This window comes from Mauremys mutica, chromosome 1 (assembly GCF_020497125.1).
Source record: "Mauremys mutica isolate MM-2020 ecotype Southern chromosome 1, ASM2049712v1, whole genome shotgun sequence".
NCBI lineage: Eukaryota > Metazoa > Chordata > Testudines > Geoemydidae > Mauremys > Mauremys mutica.
Genome location: NC_059072.1, coordinates 213,563,877 through 213,586,875, shown reverse-complemented (window position 1 = coordinate 213,586,875; position 22,999 = coordinate 213,563,877). Strand labels below are relative to the sequence as shown.

General features: G+C 45.7%; 1 protein-coding gene across 7 annotated transcripts in view; it reads left to right on the top strand.

The window, feature by feature from the left end:
• The window catches only part of PRRG1 (proline rich and Gla domain 1), a 106,376-nt gene that overhangs the window by 61,825 nt on the left and 21,552 nt on the right, over nucleotides 1-22,999 (top strand). The window contains exons 1-2 of one of the 7 annotated variants that reach the window (XM_045019656.1): nucleotides 17,428-17,632; nucleotides 18,334-18,520. The exons of 2 other annotated variants lie outside the window; for them this stretch is intronic. Coding sequence is in view for 1 of the 5 variants with exons in the window: in XM_045017330.1 (XP_044873265.1) it covers nucleotides 13,489-13,511 (23 nt within the window). In the remaining 4 variants the exon portion in view is untranslated. Of the gene's footprint in view, nucleotides 1-257; nucleotides 280-12,901; nucleotides 12,975-12,998; nucleotides 13,512-17,427; nucleotides 17,633-18,333; nucleotides 18,521-22,999 lie in introns of those variants that run through there. 4 more of the 7 variants (XM_045018880.1, XM_045021045.1, XM_045021858.1 and 1 more) reach the window with 4 other exon arrangements.

Below are 22,999 nucleotides of genomic sequence, written 5' to 3'. Positions count from 1 at the left end.
GGGGAGATACTGGGGCTGGCTGGGCAAGGAGATTGGGGACTGGGAGTGAAAAGGGAAATGAGGGAGGCAGGGAAGGTGGGGCTGGGAGCTGTAGGTGGATGGAAACTGAGATCAGATGCAGAGACCCAGTCTGACTGGGGGAAAAATGGATCTGAGAACCCCCAGGGCAGGAGGGGGAGGTGAGGGGAGACATATTTAACAAGAAGCTGGAGGGGGAAAGGAGGATTGAGATTGGCTGAACAAAAGGATTGAGACAAGGAGATGAGAGAGCAGAACTAAGTGAGCACAACATTACAAATTTGTTCTCTCCATAAGGATGGAGTTTGTTTGAAGCAAGGAAATTAGGCAACAGTTGGAAATGGTGCTTTTGATTAATTGAGATGTGCAAAGGTCCAGGGGCTGGTAATGAATGTTTTGACCTCCTGCAGTCTGGCTTCTGTTTCCTTCACTCTGTTGGTGTATGACTCGTCAAGGACTTGACTTTTTTCTTAGCCAAAGCTCAGATTCTCTGCTTTGTTCTTTTTCACTTCTCTACTGCTTTTCTGCTTGTAATCACACCCTCTTTAATGAAATACTATCCAACCAAGGCTTCCAGGATGCTGTCTGCTCCTAGTTTAGTCTTTCTGCAGTCTCTTTCTTTGGCCTCCCGCAGCCATCTCTGTGCCTTCTTCCATGTTGCCCCTTAAATTCCAAATAAACCCCTTGAAAAAGTGGTGTAGCTGTAGAGAACAATAGAGCACTGGCAAAAGGGTGGATTGAATGACCTAATGTCTAACATTGCTGTCCCTGCCAGCTATTTTTGTTCAAGTTCAAATGTTGGTAACTATTTAACCTTTTCAAATCTAATCTAACAATACCCAGTTATTTCACTGTTTACCCTTTACTATGTGCTAATGGGTCTTGTTAAACAAAACTCTGTTTCCAGTGTATGAAGTGTGTTTGGTCCTTCCCCCTTTGCAGTTGACTATTGATGGTGCTGCTAATTAAATTCTCTGTAGTGCTGTAGCAATCAGCAATATTGAGTTACTAATCAAAATTGTAAATTCCTCCCATAAAATCAAAATGTGTAGTATTTTCAAATTGGAATTTAGAGAACTGCATGCTAACTGCCTAAAATCCTACTGATTTTTGGTTTACTTAAGCGTTCATGTCCTGCTTTAAGCTATGGTAGTGTTGATTTGTGGTGTTTCATGGTAGGGGTGACTGTTTCAAGGGTAGATATGTGATTTTTTTGTTGTTGTGCAGCTTGTAAAGTATTTATAATTCTAGATGGAGCTATAAATATGATTGGGTATACACTTGTAATATCAGGCAGGGACTGACTTTGTTCCATGTTTATACATCACCTAACACAGTGGGGGCCTGGTCTATGACTAGGGTTTCTGGGTGCTATGGTTCTACTAATAATAATGCTGCCTCTTTCTAAACTATGGAAAAATACTTTTGACATAAAATGAGATTTCTCTAGCATACTTGGGTGGGATGGGAAAAGGGGTCTTGTTAATCTGTTAGTTGCTCTTGGATGATGCAGTTTTGCCGTAGACAGATTTGTGTGAAGTGTTGTACATTTGTTTGGTGAATTGTTCTAAAAGATCCGAATTAGCAAATTAAGGTTTCTGTATTAAATAACAGTATTTAAATAAGAGATTGGTAAACTATTTAATTGGAAATCCTGTAACATTTTTAGGCTAATGATCAATCTATTTCAGTATAGCTTCTCCAGCAGTGGTCAGAATCAAATGCACCTTTTTCTTGTCAGTGAAATCATGCTACATACAATCCAAGAATAAACTGTCATGGGGAAAGTTTCTTAACCCCAGCCATTAGAGTTTGGCCTTGTGCCCTATAGCATGAGGATTTATATCCCTTCCAAACTCTTGGTTTGTTAGGATTTTTTATGAGTTTGGAGGGTGTGGGATGTTATTTCCTGTTGTTGTAATGCTGGATATCTGTTATCTATATAGAAATGCATAATCCTTTTTTAAATCTTGCTAAGCTCTTGGACTCTGTGGCAATGAGTTCTATAGTCTAATTTCAGGTCTCAGCTTATGTTAACTTTATTCTATGTCTAAATCCTTAACTTAGATAAAATTTCAACCGCCTCTTCTGTAACATTCATCGTCTTAGCCATATCTCAGTCAGACAATTTAACACCTGAAGAAGGGATCCTCTTTGGCTGAAAAACTTTAGTACTGTTATCACGACTCAAAAATATGTCTACCCACCAGCTGCTAGGTATCGGATGGGGCTTGTGGGGGGCCAGTACCAGCATGATCCAGAGGGAAAGCCCTGCTGAGAAGTTCAGCCTCCTTGCACCTCCCCAACTGCTTGCTGGTAAAGGGGTGGTGCTGGGATTTTTACCAGGGTGCTGTTCACTGACTCTGCTTGGAGTCTCTAGCTTTCATATCAACCTTTTGGATTGTAGATGTTTCAGCTTCTAGCTACTTGCTGAAGGGGAGAGGGAGTTTTTGGTTTCTCCTTTCCCTATTCCTGATCCTCAAGACTCTGGACTGCTGCAAGGAGTGAGAGGGAAAAGAGGTCTCTGCTATTGCCCCGGTCTATTTTTTTTTTTTTAATCCTTGTGGCTAATTCTTGTGGCTGTCTTCTGCCTCTTCCCTAGCTACAGCTGAAATGGACAGAATTGTTGTTCATTCCTTACTGAATAACAGCCATGAAACTGACTGGTCTTGCTAATGTCATTGTGCTGTTGCTTGGCAAAGCTGTGAGCAGCAACAACAGAGGCAATGAAGTAGTTTGGAGATTTAGTAAAGGCAACACTACATGAGTCTACTTTTGGTTTCCAGTTGGGAGACTTTCTTTGCAAATCATAGGGCTAGATAGGTAAATTTTTTTAAATGAAAGCTTACATTTTGTGGAAATTGATGTAAGGTGACAGACACTGTGAAAAGCTTTTCACTTGTGATTCAATTTTCTCAAACCATGACTATAGTTTTCATAGTATCTACAAATATGTCTCTTCCCCATGTTTGAGACAGACTTTCAAGTTTAATGACTTATTACATTAATTTCACTGCAGTGTTAAATTTATCAAGTGACTTCAGTGGGTGTAAAACACTTTACTGACTCTGATCTTTTAAAGCTAATTTTAAGTAGTATATTAGAATTTTTTTTTTAAAGTTCTGTGACATTGTAGCAGCTTGGATTGTCCTCTGTAAATGGTTTGTCTTACATTGTCTGTCTGCATGTTTTATATTCGGAGAGAAAACGTGTATTGTACTAAACTTCAACAATTATTTCAAACAAAAGGAAGTGAAATGTAAATGGAAACTCTTTTTCTGTAAAGAGGATATTGTTTTTAATGGCAGCTGCAGTGCTTTATCCCACAGTGTTGGAAGTGTATGGAAAAATCATTTAAACTATACCTTGATGCAAAAATGGGAAGAACTGCTTTGGCACTCAATAATTAAAAAAACTTGCCGCATGATACCATTTCTGCAATTCTAGTGACTTTTGTAGCATTGTACTTGACTGTCTAAAACTGGAAACAAACACAAATTACATATCTTCATGAAGCTAGGCACTTTATTTTCAAGTTTAAGCTTCAGCCAAAATGGGTCATTTCTCTTTATTGACTAAGGGCTAAGAGAGGATGGCAGGGGTACACTGTGTGTGTGTGTGTGTGTGGGGGGGTACCTAAAGTACATTCCTCCTCCATGCTACGGCAGGTAAATATTTTTAAGATGTCATTTAAATAGTGTGCCCATTTTTTTCCCCCTCTTGTACTTTCACAGCCCTGCTAGAACTGTTGGCCCCCTTTGGACACAATGGTAATGACCAAGGTGTGCTGTCAGTTATTTTCCATCCATAATGACTGTGGCAAGGGAAGTGGCTCATTGCCACAGCCACCCAAGCACACTGTCGTAGAATTACACATGTTGGAAGAAAGAGAGTCAGTCCTATCAGGTTGAGATAGTTCAAAATTCAAAATGCTGCAAGACTTTGGATAATGGGTGATTAGTCTAAATAGATATGATGCTTTTAGCATTTTAACTTTCAGACATCGTACCAGTAACCCATAGTAAGCTTGCTTCTCTTTTTAAATGAATGAGCTTCTCTATACTAGAGGATGGAAGTCTGTAATTGAACTGCTTGTATTGCATCAGTTTAAGCACAAGTGTTTGAGTCCACACTTGCAGAACTCTTGCAGATTTGCCCCTATTTGAGGTATCTATTTTCTAAACAATGGCAGTTGATTGTATTGTGTTAGTGCCTACAGGCCCCACTGTGCTAAGTGCATAAGAATGGTCATACTGGGTCAGACCAAAGGTCCATCTAGCCTAGTATGTTTTCTGACAGTGGCCAATGCCAGATGCTCCAGCGGGAATGAACAGAACAGGTAATCATTGAGTGATCCATGTCCTGTCGCCCATTCCCAGCTTCTAGCAAATAGAGGCTCCAGACACCATCCTTGCCCATCCTGACTAATAGCCATTGATGGACCTATTCTCAATGAATTTATCTAGTTCCTTTTTGAACCCTGTTAGAGTGTTGGCCTTCACAACATCCTCTGGCAAAGAGTTCCATATGTTGACTGTGTGTTGTGTGAAGAAATACTTTTTTTGTTTGTTTGAAACCTGCTGCCTATTAATTTCACTTGGTGACCCCTCGTTCTTGTGTTTATGAGGAGTAAATAACACTTCCTTATTCACTTTCTCCACACCAGTCATGATTTTATAGACCTCTATCATATCCCTCCTTACTCGTCTCTTTTCCAAGCTGAGAAGTCCCGATGTTATTAATATCATATGGAAGCTGTTCATACCCTAACCATTTTTGTTGCCCTTTTTGGAACTTTTTCCAATCCCAATATATCTTTTTTTGAGATGGGGTGCCCACATCTGCACACAGTATTCAAGATATGGGCCTACCATGGATTTACTGTACAAGTATGTCACAAAAAGTGAGTCCAAGCTCAATTTATAAACTAATAGTTGGTGCTTAGCCCACAGTTCAATGCAGAACTACTAGATGCAGTGCCTTCTGGGAGACTTCAGAAGGCTACTGTGGAACAACAAATCGGTCATTGTATGATGGAAGGAATGCTTTGAAGATCTCCTGAATTGTGACTTCGATGTTGATGAAAGCATCTTTGACTTAATCCCTCAATATCCCATGCAGGACGATCCTGGAACCACCCACACTTGTTGAGGTAAGAAAAACCATCAAACAGATGAATAAAAATAAGGCACTTGAACTTGGCGGAATTTCCGCTGAAATCTTCAAAGGAGGAGGAGAAGAACTGGCTCACCAGCTTCACGCCCTAATCTTCAAGATCTGGAATTCAGAAGAAATCACAGCCAACCATAGGAATGCCATGATTTTGACTATTTTCAAGAAAGGAGACAATTCTGATTGTGGGAACTATCAAGGAATCACCCTGTTGTCTACCTATGGAAAGATCCTCACCAGAATTCCCCTCGACAGACTGTTCCTTCTTGCTGAGGAAATCCTCAAAGAATCACAGTGCAGATTTAGACCATCTCAAGGTATCACCGACATATTCTTCACTGCTCGCCATCTTCAGGAAAAGTACAATAAACAACATCAACCTCTGTACGTTGACCTCATTGACTTCATGAAAATATTTGATTCCATCAGCCATGAGGCTCTGTGGAGAATTTTTGTCAAATTTGTCTGCCCACCAAAATATGTTCCTGTCCTCCAACTCCTCCACAACAACATATCTGTGACGGTTGTCATCAGTGAATCTGAAACAGACTCCTTTCTAGTCAAGACAGAAGTCAAGCAAGCTTGTGTCATCGCTCCAGAGCTCTTCTCCATCTTCCTTGCTGTCATCCTTCTCATCACTGAGTTCCCCTCCAGACTTGATATCTAATACAGAATGGATGGCAAGCTGTTAAACCTCAATTGCCTCCGATCCAAGGCACAAACTATTATTAAATCAGTTGTGGAACTTCAGTATGCAGACAACTGTGCCCTGTGCACCCACTCAGAAGGTTTTCAAAAAACAGTTGACATCTTCTCTGAGGCCTACAACCAACTGGGTGTCTCACACCAGACCAAGAAAACGAAAGTGCTTCACCAACAGGCTCTGAACCACCAGGATCCTGCTCCCACAATAAAGATAAAGGGACCCTGGAGAAAGCTGCAGGGGAATTGCTCAGCGATCTGTCACAGAAAGCTGACATTGACAAGGACGTTCAGCAGTGCCTCCAATGTGGCAGTGCAGCTTTCGGATGTTTGAGAAAATGTTTCATGACATCAAGAACAAAACTAAACTTCTTGTGTACCAGGCTGTTGTCATCCTTGCTCTCCTGTATGTGACCCAGGTTTTGGTATTGTACAATAGGCACCTCAGGGCTCTTGAAAGATATCATCAATGGTGCCTCTACAAGATCTTCTGAGTCAAGTGGGATAACTGACGCACCAACGTCTGCATTATGTGCCAAGCCAAAGCTTCCACCACTGAAGTGATGATCATCAGCCGCCAACTCAATTGGGCTGGTCACGTTCTTTGAATACCAGACAATTGGCTCCTGAAGCAGGTCACATTTTTCACAACTGAGCCATGGCCAACAGATGAAGGGCAGAAAATGTGTTTCAAAGACATCCTCAAAGCCAATATGAAGAAGTGCAACATTGACATAAACTTATGGGAAACCTAAGCCCTTGATGGATTAAAATGGAGAAGTACCTTGTGGCAAGGGTCCCAGCATTTGGAGACCCAACAAAAACAGAGAAACAGGGAAGGAGGTAAGAACGTGCCACAGCCCAACTCAACAATCCTAATCCACCCCTTCTACGAGGAAACATCTGCCCTAACTGTGATGAGATGTATGGATCCCAAATTGGTCTCATTAGCCATCCGCAGTTGCGCCAGCAGTAGCCGGCTATCGTTTCTTGGAAGACAATTCTCCTCGAACTCCAAGGGATCGCTGGTGACAGTGGAACTATAGTGGGAGGATTAGTTGAATTATATTATCTAAACGGCATCCACATTGGCACTAGAATACTTCAGTCTGCAGCATAGTCTATTCAAAACAGTATTTAGCACACATGTAAATCAATTGGAGGGCTTTTGTGTGTATACGTTAAAATTCTACCTGGAACAAACAATAGTTGGCACAGTAAATGTGTCTAGTGTAGACAGGGCTAATGTGTATGTTTAAAATACACATGCATGGAAACTCCCACATCACTTAGATCTGGGGGGGAAAATAGCTGTTTAGAAAGCTTCAGGGTTTTTTTCACTTCATATGGCTGATCCTTCTTTTGTGTTTTATTTTAGAATTTAAAGAGCTGTGAACATCTGTTGTGACTATTTTGTTTATTTGACTATTGTAAGTTTTGCATCTCTTTATCTTTTCATTTTTTAAATTCAGTTTTCAAACATGACAAAACATAAAAGAAAATGTTTAGGCTTTCTGTACTTACTATATGATGAGCAGATGAAATGCCCATGTCTAACTTTTGCCTGGCTGTTATTCCATGCACTTCAATATTTACAGTTGCTAATTTCAGTGGACTGGAAAAATCCCATAAGTACTTTGCTTAGTAATCTTATCCTTTGTGCCTTGTTTCTGGGAGAAAATAGGCAAGGCAGGAACTTGTTTCTAAACTTGCTGACAATGCAGAACACATAAGACAGTATTCATTTTCAAATGTCTCTTGTTTAGTGTGGTACTTAAAACAAGAGAGAAATTTCTTTCTTACCCTTTCCTGGGTAATTTCCCTAAACTGAACGAGCTGAAAGTCATTCTGTGTACACTAAGGAATATACTGTAATTCTGATTTAGATCAGAATCATCTTTTTTTTTCTTGTTCCTAAATAGATTAGTTTCTTCACAAAGGCTCTTTTTCACATGCAGTCTGCATATTTATAATGTTCATAAAAAGTCAAACTAGCAAGTGAGAGATTATCCAGGATATTTCCAGCCACACTGTAGCTGAGGCCTAGCCTAACATGAGTGAGTAATGCATGGAGGAAGACTTTATTCCTTGGAAGATAGAATTAGGGAGGTAAATGAATTATTAGGCTGAAAACAGATCATTTATGCTAAATAAGGTAAGCAAATAGGTTAGTAGGCTAAGAAGACAGAATGTATCAGCCAACTAAGATAAGAACACCCAGGCAACCGTTTACTATGAACTACATCAGGGGTTGGCAACCTTTCAGCAGTGGTGTGCCGAGTCTTCATGTATACACTCTAATTTAAGGCTTCGCGTGCCGGTAATACATTTTAACATATTTTAGATGGTCTCTCTATAAGTCTATAATATATAACCAAACTACTGTTGTATGTAAAGTAAACAAGGTTTTCAAAATGTTTCAGAAGATTTATTTAAAATTAAATTAAAATGCAGATCTTATTAATTTAGTGTGATCCTTGCCCGCCCTGTAGGGTGACCAGACGTCCCGATTTTATCGGGACTGTCCCAATATTTGCTTGTTTCTCCCGCGTCCCGACCAATGTTAGGTCAGGACACTGGACAAACAAGCAAAGGCTCCGGAGCCCGAAGGGCTCGCGCCCTCCCCTGCCCCGACTCCGCCCCCTCCTTCCCCCATTGGATCCTTCCCCAAATCCTCGCCCCCATCCCCGCCCCCTCACTGCCCCATTGGCTCCCTCCCCAAATCCCAGCCTCTTTCCAAGCATGCCATGCCCAGGAGATGCAGGGGAGTGCGGGGCCGGGGTGAGTGTGAGTCTGGCCTGGTCCCGAGCAGGCAGGACTCGGTACCTGAAGGGAGAGTAGGGGGGCGGCCCGCGGGGCCAGGTGGCGGCTGTTCTCCCCACCTGGGCAGGGGACTTGGGAGCAGCCGCTGCTGCAGCTCCCACTGCTGCGGGGAGAGGAAGTGGCCAAGCACGTGGCGCTCGGCGGCTGCGGCTTTGGTGCCCGGGCCCGAACCCCCCGAGCCCGGTCCTGCTGCGGGGCAGCGTGCACACTGCGCTCAGCCCCTGGCCAGTTGCGTCTGGGCTGGCTGCCCAGCTGGTGCAATCCCGTGGCGGAGGCATCGGCAGCCCAGTCCCGTTCGTTCCCCTGCAGGACCCGAGCGGGATGCGGGGGGCTGGGGCCTGCTGCCCCCACTCCGAGGCCGCCCGCAGGATTGCACCAGCTGGGCAGCCAGCCCAGACGCGAGTGGCCAGGGGCTGGGTATGCGCAGCGTGCGCGCTGGGTCCCCGCAGCAGGCCCGGGCTCGGGGGGTTCGTGGGCGCCAGAGCCGCAGCTGCCGAGCTTGGCCAGCGGCCGCTTCCTCCCCCCGCGGCAGTGGGAGCTGCAGCAGCGGCTGCTCCCGAGTCCTGCTGCCCAGGTGGGGAGAACAGCCGCTGCCTGGCCCCGCAGGCCACCCCGTACTCTCCCTCCAGATAGCGCGCCTGAGCCTGCCTGCTCGGGGCCAGGCTGGACTCACACTCACCCCGGCCCCGTGCTCCCCTGAGTCTCCCGGGCCTCCCTCCAGCGCTTGCGGAGGGAGGAGGAATCGGGGGTGGGGGATTTTTATTTATTTATTTATTTTTTTGCTCTGCCGCCATTTTTTCCCCCTCTGCCCCCGCCCCGCCCCCCCCGTGTCCCGATATTTGACCTGGGTGATCTGGTCACCCTACCGCCCTGCATGCCATCAAAAATTGGCTTGTGTGCCACAGGTTGCCGACTCCCGAACTAGATAATGAGGGACAAAATAAGTTAGGATTGTAGAGATGAGGTAAAGAGAGAGTCAAAACATGGGAAGTGTGTGGACGGAGCATGCGGTACAGGAATTGGTTCCTGCTAAGAAACCAAGCCAAGGCTGCTACAGTGTCACAATTTAAAAAAAAAACAAAAACAAAAACCCCCCACAATTCTAATAATCTGCTTTAAAAGATCTGAATCAGTAAAATATTTTACACCTATTGGAGTTGCTTAATAAACTTAACACTACAGTTAAAATAATTTACAGAAGTCATTAAACTTGGAAGTCTGGCTCAAGCACATGAGGAAGAGAACATATTTGTAGCTCATACTTCCTACAAGCCACCATCTGGAGCTAAACAAAACTCTTTTACCTTTCTAAAAAATGTCTTGTCAAACACTGGGGTAGTATTGTTAGCGATGGGAGAACTACAAGGGGTGCATTTGGATAATATCTATGGTCCAAAATGGACAAATGGGGAAAGGGCTGTATGATTTTAAAAGTTTATGGGTCTATAATGCATTATAGAAAGGCACCACCTTTTAAAGGTGCCTTTCTAAGTCAAAACAATTGTACTTTAGCTGTTTTGGTGGTGAATAGTAAATAACACCCCATCCTGAAGTAAGTATCTCTACCATAAAATCATTTGAAAAAGGTGCATTACAGAAACCGTAGAGCCAGAAGAGAGACTGTGGCAACCATACTGGGTGGCACAGGAGTTGGGGTCTCCCTATGGAATTCTGAAGACATGAGGAATTAAACCTTAACATTAACTCAGTAACTAATGAATTTGGTTTAGCTATTTAAAAAAAGGAGGGATTAGTTCTTTAACCTTGCAGCAGGAAGCATTAATCATTAGGAATATGTGCAAACTCCACTGTGGAAACTATTAAATGAATTCATATAGTTGTAAATACTGTAATTAATTAATTGAATAATAATGTTTCTCAGGCAATGGCATGCAGCATATATGGTACCAAACTTGTTATGCGTGTAAATCGGGGAATAGAAAAGAGAGAGCAGGGGGAGTGATCGAGGTTGTTAAAACAGCACAGTTATCTAGACCACTGTATCTATTGGGTTTCCGGGAAACTGGGCGGGCGGAAGCCCGCCCAATGCTAAAGGATCCCCCTCTCAGCCTAAGGGGAGGATCTACAGGACCTCAGAAACCCACTAATTTCGGAGGACAACTAATAAAAGAACAGGGACAGGAGTGCAGTCAAAGGGTCATAAGAAGGGAGCCTGGCGGGAACACGGAGCAGAGAACCCCGGACAGCGCCCACTGCTCCTCGAAGGCATCAAGGGAGCCAGTGGACGCCACCCAGAGGAACTCCGCCCGGATACGTGAACAGACTAAGGATCGGAAACAAGCCCCACAGTTGCAGGAGTCTCCATTGGCCAACCGCCTCTCCCTGGTCGCGTAGATGGCCATTTTAGCCAGGGCGAGGAGGTTGACCAGGAGGTCCCATGACTTTGTGGGGCCACGGATAGGGAGTGCGTAGAGAAGGAGGTGAGGGGAAAAGTGCAGCCAGAAACGTAACAGGATATTGGTGAGGAGCCGGTATAGGGGCTTCAACCTGGTGCACTCTAAGTAAACGTGCGCCAGGGTCTCCCTCACGCCGCAGAAGGGGCAGGTGTCTGGGATGGGTAAATCGCACCAAGTACATGCCCGTGCCCACGGCCCCATGGAGGAGCCGCCAACTGATATCCCCGGCGGGCCTCGGGACCAGGGTGGAGTAGAGACTGGCCCACCGGGGCTCCTCACCCTCCAAAGGTGGCAAGAGGTCCCGCCACTTGGTGTCGGGGCGGGACACGAGGGTGAGGAAGTGAAGGGTGTGGAGCACGAGCGTGTAGAGATGTTTCCTTGGCACAGTTTGGAAGCGGCCCGGCAGCAGATCGTGTAGCCAGCTTGCGGGTCCACGGGGCAGGGGCCCGATGAAAAGGTCTGGAGGGCTCGGGGTGGGGGGTGGGCGGGGCGTGCCCTCACGTAGGACCCGGTCGAGGTAGGCCCGAGCTGCGGGTGGCAAAGCGGCCTTCACCTCCTGTAGTACGCACCGGGGAGTACAAGGCCTGGAGAGCCCCATACGCCGAGCGAGCGTCAGGGGATCCAGCCAGTCTCCCCGGTCGTAGTCCAGGAGGTCTCCGACCCTGGTAGCTTCTGCCAGGACCAACCTCTGGCGCACCACGGGGGACTCCGCCACCTGCACACGGAGCTGGGGGTTGTGTAGCAGGGGGTCTGCAAGGAGATCTGCCCCCTCAGTGGCCGCCACGGACCTGGTCGCAGAGAACAGCTTCCAGGTCCGGAGGAGGTCCTGGTAGAAGACCGGCAGCCCGGAGAGGTCTCGCAGAAGACCCCTCGGATCGAGATAAAGGAGCTGCCGGTCGTATCGGAGCCCTCGGAAGTGGCGCAGGAAGGCATGCGCCAGTGCTCTCCACGCCGGACTACCCGCACCATACAGGAGCCTCTGCAGTGCCTGGAGGCGGAAGACGTGGACCTGAGTGCGTAGGCACTTCAGGCCCTGCCCTCCCTCCTCCAGGGGCAGGTGGAGCACCCCTGCAGGGACCCAGTGCACTCCTGGCCAAAAGAACTCCAGAACCACCTTCCGGAGGTCGGCCAGGAAACCCGGGGCCGGGACCAGGGTGTTGAGCCAGTACCAGAGCATGGTACCTAGACCACTGTAGCAGGGTGGTTACCCGCTCCAGCCCTGACAGTAGAAGCCAGCCCTGGGAGAGGGCTCGGGGCTAGGATAAAAAGCCCAAGCTGATTGGGGAAGGAACTACACCTGGGCCACGCCCCAATCTGGGCAGCTGGGCCTTATAAGAAGGCCAGAGCAGGCAGAAGCTGAGCAGAGTCTCTCCTCTAGCTGTGGAGGGAGACCAGCCTGGCTGCAGGGGAATAAGAGGGTACCTAGGAGTGAAGCAGGGCTGGGGAAGAGCCAGAGGAGCAGGGGAGCTCCAGCCTGGTGACTCCCCAGGCTGCAGGGCCTGGTCCCAGGCCCATAGAGGTACTGGGTGGTAGAAGAAGGCAGCAGGTCAAACCCCCTTGCCTGTGATGAGTGGCTTTTATACTACAGTCTGCCCCAGTGAGTGGGCTAGGTGAGGACTGGCAGTATCCCAGGCTGAGGTGAGGTGGGGGTAGTGGTGGGGGTTCCCCAGGGAAGGGAGACCCACAGAGATTGTTGGGGTATTGCTGGGGGCAGCACCTCAGAGAAAATGGGGGCTGGGGGGACACAGGGCCCAGTTGTGGCAGATCACCGACCTGCAGAGGGGGGCTCCGGGCTGGAAATCGAACTAATTCCCTGAGAGACCAGCAGGAGGTGCCGCAGGGGTGAGTCCACACTCTTACAACAACACTAGTGGAAAAAGGAATTGATAACATTGGGGAAGAAAATTTTGCAAAGCTAGAAGATCCTGGACCTTGGACATCACACAAAATTAATAATTCGATGGTGCCAATGATAGCTATTCCAAAATGGACAGGGAATCCTAAATAATTGATAATGTGAACAGTATGGTACAATAGTGAATGGGACCTACAAACAGCATTATCCCAGTGTGAAGATAGCTACGCATGGACAAGGTGAAATAAACACAGCTGTAAACGATGGTTCTGATAGTGTTTGGCACAGATGAACCTGACCACAAGTTGTGGAGGTTGGACCTGACCAGTCATTAGAGAGTGAAGGAGGTGGTACGGCTTGAACACAGTATGTGCTCTGAGATACCACAACTGTTAGGCGTGGAGGACAATATGCCAGGGGAGCCTGGATGGGACTTTGACTGAACCTCATCTCTCTGACTCGGATTGGGAGAATGCAACACTCCATGACCGCCAACAGCAAATGGGAATCACTGATGCTGCAGGGTAATAAACTTAACAAAAAAGAGCACAAAAACAGGAATATAATGCAAATGAAATGAATGCTAATATAAAAAAACAGAATCAGGGGAAAGTAGCTGAACCCTGGCGTGACATCAGTAATTAACACTTGGAGGGAGGCCTTATTTCTTGGATGATAGAATTAGGGAGTTGAATGAATGATCAGGCTCAAAACAGAAAGTTTGTGCTAAATGAGATAAGCAAATATGTCAATAGTCTAAGGAGAGAGAATGCATTACCTAACTAAGATAAGAGGAAGAACACCCAGGGAACTATTTACTATGAACTAGATAACAAGGGACAAAATAAATTAGGAATGTAGAAATGAGGTAAAGAGGAAGTCAAAACTTGCACACTGCGTGGGTGGAGCATACGTACAGGGATTAGTTCCTGCTAAGAAATCAAGCCAATCTTAAAATGTATGATGCAATGTTTAGTCAATGCAATGAGATATGTAATGTATATAGAGGGAGAAGTTTCTGTGTAACTTTGGAGCTGTGGTGTATCCTGCATCCATCCCCCCACGTCTGAGTCTGATCAACTCAGTGTAGCACTGCTGTATGCCAAGTAAAGATAACTGAGTGACGAAGGCTGGAGTTGAGATGAGTTTTTGGGAAGCCAAGTGGAAAGAGTTCTTGGAGAGAATCGTAACACAGAGACATACCTATTCTGAGATGTTTTAGAGTTCAGAACGATTTCACAACTATATAAATATCAGTAATAGTAATTTATGGAGATATTATGCAGTATTGAGGGAATGTGATAGAATCTATATTTGAATAGTTGAAAAACATACAAAAAATTAGTTATACCTATTATGTGATTAAAATGTATGTGCAAGTAATATAGGTCATTTTGGGCCTTGGATAATCTTTTGCCTTTCAAATAGTCAAATCTCGGTTTCCTAACTCAATGAAAAGAAAGTTGTACATTTATCCTTCAGTCCAAAGGACTTAATGACTAATATCAGATACAGACTGGCATACTTGGAGACTGAAAGCTTGTATACAGATGCCTTGACCTAAATTGGAAAATCCCTAAGAGGCTTTGTTTTTTATGTTGGGACTGGGAAGGAGCGAGAACATGAAAAGGGCTCCAAGTAAGAGGGAAAGAAAAATACAGGAATGATATTTTTTACACGGTGTGTAGCTTTTTTAACTTTAGGATAGGACCAGGGGCAGCTCCAGGCCCCAGCACGCCAAGCGCGTGCTTGGGGCGGCATGCCATGGGGGGCGCTCTGCTGGTCGCCGGGAGGGCGGCAGGCGGCTCCGGTGGACCTCCCGCAGGCGTGCCTGCGCAGGGTCCCTGGTCCTGCGGCTTCGGTGGAGCATCCGCAGGCACGCCTGCGGGAGATCCACTGAAGCCGCAGGACCAGCGGCCCCTCCGCAGGCATGTCTGCAGGAGGTCCACTGGAGCCACGGGACTGGCGACCTGCAGAGTGCCCCCCCGTGGCGTGCCGTCGTGCTTGGGGCGGCGAAATGGCTAGAGCTGCCCCTGGATAGGACAGGTCTTGGGTCTTGATCCTATGATTTCTTGTGTGTGGACAGACTTCTGCCTTTGCAGTGGAATTGCTTTTTGTGAACTGTGCTCAAGTGCTGTCATCCACCTAGACACAAGAAACTGCAGGATCAGAGCCTTGGACCGTACACAAGGAAAAATCATCCACTGCTAACTAGGGAGACTTGCAGAATATAGTGCCCTTGCTGTTGATTGGATGTAAGATAGAAAGTATATTGATACACAACAGAGGCTTCAAACCCTCATCTTAATGTATTTATCTGTCATAGATTCAGGGCTTGGCTACACTTACAAATTTGCAGCGCTGCAGCAGGGTGTGAAAACACACCCCCTCCAGCGCTGCAAATTGCGGCGCTGCAAAGCGCCAGTGTAGTCAAAGCCCGAGCGCGGCTCCCAGCGCTGTCTGTTATTCCCCACAGGGAGGTGGAGTACGGACAGCGCTGGGAGAGCTTTCTCCCAGCGCTGGTGCTTTGACTACACTTACACTTCAAAGTGCTGCCGCGGCAGCACTGCCGCAGCAGCGCTTTGAAGCGCTAAGTGTAGCCAAAGCCAGAGATTCTATAGAATGCAAGGCTTCTTTCTTAAGGTTTTGAAGGTAACCTACCTAATAAGCAATGATGTGACATGTCTTAAACTGAAAAGAGCTGAGTAGGTAACAATATCCATTCTCTCAGTGTAGCATTAACTTCAAACAGTGTTGTTCTTCGAATGGCAGACGTGTATTCCAGGTTAGTGAACACCCCTGAGTGGACGTGTATTCTAGGTCAGATGTGTTTGGACCTAGCACACCAGAGCTGGAGACTTTTTTCCTGCAATGATACCTATCAGGATGGTGCATGCACCTGAAGACTCCTTGTGGCCTCTCCCAAGACTATATAGAGTAGTGCCATGCTGATGACCCCTCAGTTCCTTCTTACTGCCAGTTGCCTGAGTTGGAGCTCCCCGTCTAGGTTTTGCTTCTTGATTTTTTTTTTCTGTGCATCAGTTAGTTATTGAGACTCTGTTAGTATAAATAGCAGTTAGAACCTGTAGTTTAGTGTTTTTTGTTTGTTAGTTTAGGTAGTTCTATGGTTCGTGTCCGGTGCTGAGCACACATGTTATGCAGCATTCCCCAGGTTTCAAACACTGCCCATTGTATGGGATTTCTGTTTGCAGTAGTGACCCCCACATATGCTGCTTACTGTGCTTTGGTAAAAGACATTTTAAATAAAAGTATAGTGTCCCTTTAAATATAAAGAATATGCATTTCTAGAGAGCTATGCCTGAAGCAGCACCTAGTGGATCAGTCTGAGGCCTACTTCAGGACTGGGACCCTCTTTTGACCACTCGGTCTGTCACCCGCAGGCATCCTCTACCTGTATGGGAGTTTTGGACAGACCCCCTAGACTCTGATTCTTCCTAAAGAAGGGGAAGGTTTCATTCATCATCTCCTGGGATCCCTCAAAAGAGGAAGCACAGAACAGATCAGAGCCATCTGAAATTGAAAAGAAATCCATCCTCCTCTTCATTGAAGAAAGGATCTCAATGTTGTCAAGACCTAAGGACTCGGTTTGGCGGCTTGGCTCTACCCTATGTCTCCCTAGTACAGAGGCAGGAGGATCCTTGCACCATTCTACTGACTCCACAACCGGCTGTGGGATGGCTGTCTAGTCCCGTACCTCTGCATGCTGCTGTGATTATATCACTTTTGGTATCGACAACCCCACCAGCATATGCAGCAGCAACAGACGTGCTCTATCTGTACCAGACTCTCCAATGACACGAAGTAGGTGTAGCACTAGTACCTCCGGTATTTCTGGGCCCCCTGACCTCTTCTGCTTTGGGACAGAGATGACTAGTGCTGACAGTTTCAGTACTGATGAAAAACCAGCTGTTCATGTACCTGCTGGGCTAGCACTGGTACCCCGCTCGGTCCTGTGACCTCTGTACTGAGGGGTTCATTGAGTGGGGACCTACTATGTCGTATTCACAGGCAGCGGACCTTTTCTCAGCACCAAACACTTCTATTAGGACTTCAACCTCTTGAAATGCATTTGTGGTATCGACTGTGGTTCTGCCACTTGTACTGACCATGCCCTTCTCCCAATGGACAAGTTGGGTTATCCAGTGGCTTCACTGGAATGGGCACCATCAATGCCCGCTGCTTACAGAGAGGCTTCCTTCTACTCCAATTCTGAGTCCTGCAACTCATCTCTGTCACTGCATTGAAAGATTGCACAAGTCATCCAAATGTGCAATTGAAGGACAACATTGGTACTGAAAGCAGAACTGCTCTATGGCAAGAATAGGCCATCCTGGCAGAGTATGTCTTGGCTTCCTACTTAATATACTCTTACAGTGGCCTCTGTGGGGTATTCCTTGCTCCCACAGATCTAGCTCTCTGCCTCCAGCCGAAGGGAAGATTGGTCGACCTTACAAAAAGTGGCTACCCTCAGAATGACCTCTGCAGATTTAGGATGCTGCTTGTCTTCCCGAACCACCTCTGGATGAGCCCTTGCTGGTGGATTAACTTTTCCCTCAGGGGATACCATCAGTTCCAGGAATTCTGTCCTTGTCCTCTTCGGATGACTCAGTGGTCTTAGGTTCAGGTGAGTCTCCAGTCCCAGAGGATTTTAAATCCTACCAAGACCTATTTAGGAGACTGGCTACAGCTTTGGGTTTCCAAGCTTAGCTGGTATGGGGAAAATATCTACAAGTTATTTGACATCCTTCAGGCAATGACTCCAGGAAGGACAGACTACCTGATTAATGGCATTGTCTTTTGGTGTACAGCAAAGTTACTGTCCCCCATAGCTAAACATATGGACTAGCCAAACCATGTCCCATCGCAGGGATTTGAGTGTTTTTACTCTCACCCAGTGTCAAACTTCCTAATCATTGTGGCCATTAATGAGAGACCACCGGAAGGAAGATTTAAGTTGACTCCAAAGGAAAAAGAACCTAAAAGACTGGACTCTTTTTAGGAAGAAACATTTATTCTAGTGCCTCACTCCAGATGAGAATAGTGAACTAACAAGCTCTGTTAGCAGAGTATGGTTTTTCTCAGGAGGGAGGCCATCTCTTTTGTGCCATTTGGCAGTCCAGATGAGTTCCTGGCTGTCCTAGCAGAGGGTTGGCTGGTTGCAAAGACCTCACTCCAATCCGTTCTTGACATTGCAGATGCTTCCTCCAGGGCGAGGGCCTCTGCAATTATGAGATGGGCATCCTGGTCATGTAATTCCAGTTTAACAGCAGATATATAACCATCTATTAAAGACCTATCTTTTGATTGTCCGTCTTTTGTTTTCAGATAAGGCCAATGAGGTGTTGCACTCCTCTAAAGATTCACTTGCTACCCTCCGCTCCCTGGGAGTCTATCCAGCCAACAAGCAATGAGACTATAAGCCTCCACTGCAATATTCAACAAAGAGACAGCTCTTCTATTCTCTGAGGCAACATGACATCTCGACAAGGAGACGTAAGCCTCAGAAGAGGAGGTAATCTCCATTCCTCCTGCCCACCATCCTTCCCTACCCCTTTTCAGAGACCCATCTTATGAGTCTGTAACTGTAATGCTTCCTGAGGGAACCCAGGATTCTGAGATACCTTGCTGCCATCTGCCCTTCACCTGGGGTCCGTTCTGCAGGACAAGTACTTCCCTCAAGGGAACTTCCCTCATTCTAGCGCCTAGACTTAAATAATTAGATACTCTATGACATGAGAGTAATAGTCAGCCAGAGTCCTTGCAGTGTTTTGCAGCCAGGCTTGGCTGTAATCTTCCTTTCGTGAGAGTGATACTGTGTCAGCTTGTCTCCTCGGTGAAGGAGGAGTGTATTTCCTCCTGTGTGTTTTTCCTTGTACCCCCCCAGATATACACTAACAATCCTTTGTCTTTAGTCTTAGACAGGATGCTTTGTGCTGTTTGTTTTTATTCTGTGAATTTCCTCTTAGACTTTGCAGTCTCTTTTCTGTGTGTGTCTAAGTATGCAAATAGGCCTACAATGTGAGGCATACAGTCCACATGACTAGATAGTGTCTGTTACCGCCTACTGGAAAGGAACACGTGCAAAGCATATCACTTCCTAGTGGACCTGCCTTAAATCCAAGACCCGAGAACATAATTTTCAATATAGATACATAACTTCTTAAATATTATATGAACATATATTTCACAATGATTACGACTACCAGTGGGTTAGAGACCGAACATGTCACTCTTTGAATTATTCTGCATATATCTGACCGGGAATCTCTGTAAAACCCTATGCAGCCCTTGTGCTCTCTGCCGGTTAGCAGTGAGAGGTCCCTGGGTCACAGTACTCCTTCAAGAAGTTTGGACTCTGCTTGCCTGAAGGACTGTGGAGGAAATTCCTCTGCAGTTTCAAGGGCCAGTTTTTCTACTCCTGCTATTTTCTGATCCTCAAGTCTTAGGGAGGACTGATTCCCCTATTGGATTTTCAGACTCTCAACAAGTTCAGCAAACAAGGTTCCACATTGATTCTTCTGTCCCTAGATTGTAACTATTGGTATGCTGCCCTCGATCTTTGAGATGCATACTTTCACATGACAGCGTTGTCAAGTCACAGGAAATTCCTCAGATTTGTGATAGAAGGCTGCCATTATCAGTATACGGTACTTCCCTGGCCTGTGATCAGTGCCTCATGTAGTCACCATATGCATAGCGGCCTTTTTAAATAAGAACAGAATCCATGTCTTCCCTTAATTTGATTGGCTAGTTCAAGGGTCATCCCAGGACAAGGTTCATTGCCATGTCAGGTTCATCATCTGCGTGTTCAGCCATCTGGGACTCATTTTGAACAGGAAAATTTCAACACTCTTACTTTCTTGGAGACTTGAGTTCATTGGGCTCTATTTGATTCTGAGTTTGACCACTGTTCCCCAACAGTAATTTCAAATGATTTACAACTTATTCATGTCTGTCAGGTTTCACCCCTCTGGCACTGCTTGGACTTGTCTTAAGTTGCTAGGTCACATGGCTTCTTTTACTTATGTAACAGAGTATACAAGGCCATCTCCTCTAGGCAGAACAGGAGCTGAATCTTCATATCAATGTCCTTGAGCTGTGGGCAGTTTGCACAGCTTGTCCCAATCCTTTCTCCCTCATGTCAAGGGCTTGCTGGTCCAAATGTTGACTAGTAATGCCATATCTGATCAGTTTTGCCAAGTGGCAATGAGCTTTTTGGGAATTTTGCATCACAGAGGACATCACTCCTATAGCTGCACACTTACCTGATGCTCAGAATCAGCTAGCTGACTTCCTCTGGAGGAGATTCTCCAAGTCATGGGTGGTCTCTCAAAACCAGCCTCTTGAGGTGTATTGTTCGGGCGAGTGCATTCCTGCAGTCAACTTGTTTGCTACAAAAGACAGCAAGAGGCATCACCAATTTTATTCTCAAGGGGACCACAGTCTGGGCTTGTTCACTGATGCCTTCATGTTGGAGTGAGGACTGGGATTAATGTATGTGTTTCCCCAATCCCTCTGGCTCCACAAGTCATTCACAGACAAACTAGGCCACATCAGGTTAATCCTTACAGCCCTGGCCTGGCCAAGACAGTGCTGTTTTTTGGACCTTCACAATCTTTCAGTTTAACCTTTTCATACTCTGCTTCTCCTTCAAGACCTACTGTCACAGAAGAAGTCTGAATACTACATTCAGACCCAAACAGCCTCCATCCCCTGGCCTGGCTTGTGAGGTTATGTCTATACAGCAAAGAAACACCTGCAGCTGGCCCATGTCAGCCGACTCTGGCTTACGGGGCTCGAGCTGCGAGGCTGTTTCATTGCTGTGTAGACTTCTGGGCTCAAGCCTGGCCTCTGAGACCCTCCCACCTGCGTCCGGAATGGATGTGAATGTTGGCAAAGTGGTGTTGCATTCATTATTTCAATAGATTCAGAAACCTACACTGTACATTACTGCTTGTGAGTCATGGAATACACATTTAGAACCACCCAAAGAAGAAAACATAGTTACTTATCTGTTCTGTAACTATTGATCTTTGAGATGTGGGTGCAGATGTGTATTCTGTGACCCATTCCCTGATCCCTCTCTACTGGAATATTGGGCCATCTCCTCTGATGTGAAGGAACTGAGGAAAAGTCATGTATAGCTCTATATAACTTTGGAGGTGGCCACGCGGGTGTGTAGGCCATGTGTGCTGCCCCAACAGGTATTGCTTGGGAGGGAAAAGCCTCCAGCTCCAGTGTACTAAGCACAAACACACCTGAGCAGAATACACTGCTACGCAGATGTGTTTACTTCAGTGCAATATGTATCTGTACCCACATCTCTAAGAAAGAGAGTTAAGGAACAGGTAAGTAACTGTTGTATAACGCTTACAGGACATCTAAAAAATATGGTAGTTGATTACACGTGTTAAATGTGTGGCAGCCTTAGTGTGCAATTTGGTATAAATGGACAGATTGTGGTAGGCCTAAAATTACCCTGCATAATTTGTTTTCAAAGTGCTGAATGCAACAATCTGTATTAATTAAAAGTTTAGCTGTTTGTTATTTATGGGTCCGTTAGCTGGTGGGCTGATACACCAACCATAAAAGGTGAAATCATGGTCCAAGCAACTGCACCTTCCCAGTTCTTTCACTCAAGCTTTTTCTTTATAAACATGGAAACGAAGATTCAAAATGACACCAAGAACCCCAAAACAGTCTGACTGTCCCTTTGCTCTTGTCTCCAGGGCTTTGCAGCCCTCCCTTCACAGCTGAAGCTTTCACCAGCTGGCTTCTGTTCCCAGCAGGTCTCGGCTTCTCTTTCTCTCTTTTTCCAGGTCTTCTGCCTGACAGGTGCAGAGAGCCCTTTCCCTGATCCTTCCCTGACCCTGGGTCTGTCCCGTCTGCTGCTCTGTCTGGGAGGCCTGACACATTACATGCAAGTTTGTGTAGGTCACATGAGTAGGAGTAGGCATGTGATCTACCAACTACATCTCTCATTTTAAAGGGTCCAAGGACCATAACAGGCACATTGGGTTGCTTACATCTGCTCCAAGGTCAAATGTCATGTTACATGTCTTATTCTACTCTTGATTTTTGTTTAAATCTCCAATTTGTCATCTTTGGAAGATCCTCAGTGGATCAGGCATTGTATATTCCCCTAACTTTGTAGCTCCAATCCATGGGCCAGAAATAATTTAATTCACTATGCTGAATGTGACATACTGAATATACAGTATAAATAAGTTCATCAGAGAGCGTAACAAATTTCAAGTTAAGCTACATAGAGAATGATTATGCAGAATAGATGGAATTCATAACCAGATTCTATTTTATGTCAATATCTTTGAGTAGTAATAAAACTGCTTCTAAATATGATTTTTTTTAAAGTTTCCCATGAGGCATTCACCATTTAACAAAAATTGTGTTATAGTGGGATAGTTTCTTCATGAAATACTAAAATTAGGCTTTATTTGGTGACACTAAATATCAAAGCAGAGTTTAGACTTGGTCACCAGGCTCTGGATGTTTCCAACTCTAGTAGGAGAGTGTGATGGGTTGGATCACAGACACCCCATTGGGAACTGCCAACTGATGTGTCAAAACTACTTCTGCCCCTTCTTTCCTTGCCAGCCTGGGAATCCAGCACCCTGTCTTGCTGAGCCAGACACTGCCGTCTGCTCCAATACAGACCCAGGGTCTGAATTACATGCCTGAAAGCAGCTTACAAAAGCGTTCCTGTCTATAACGCTCAGATGCCCAACTCTCAGTGGGATCCAAACCTCAAATAAATCCGTTTTACCCTGTGTAAAGCTTATACAGGGTAAAGTCATAAATTGTTTGCCCTCTATAACACTGATTGATAGAGAGAGATGTGCACAGCTGTTTGCCCCCACCCCCCAGGTATTAATACATACTCTGAGTTAATAAGTAAAAAGTGATTTTTATTAAATACAGAAAGTAGGATTTAAGTGGTTCCAAGTAGTAACAGACAGAAGACAGTGAATTA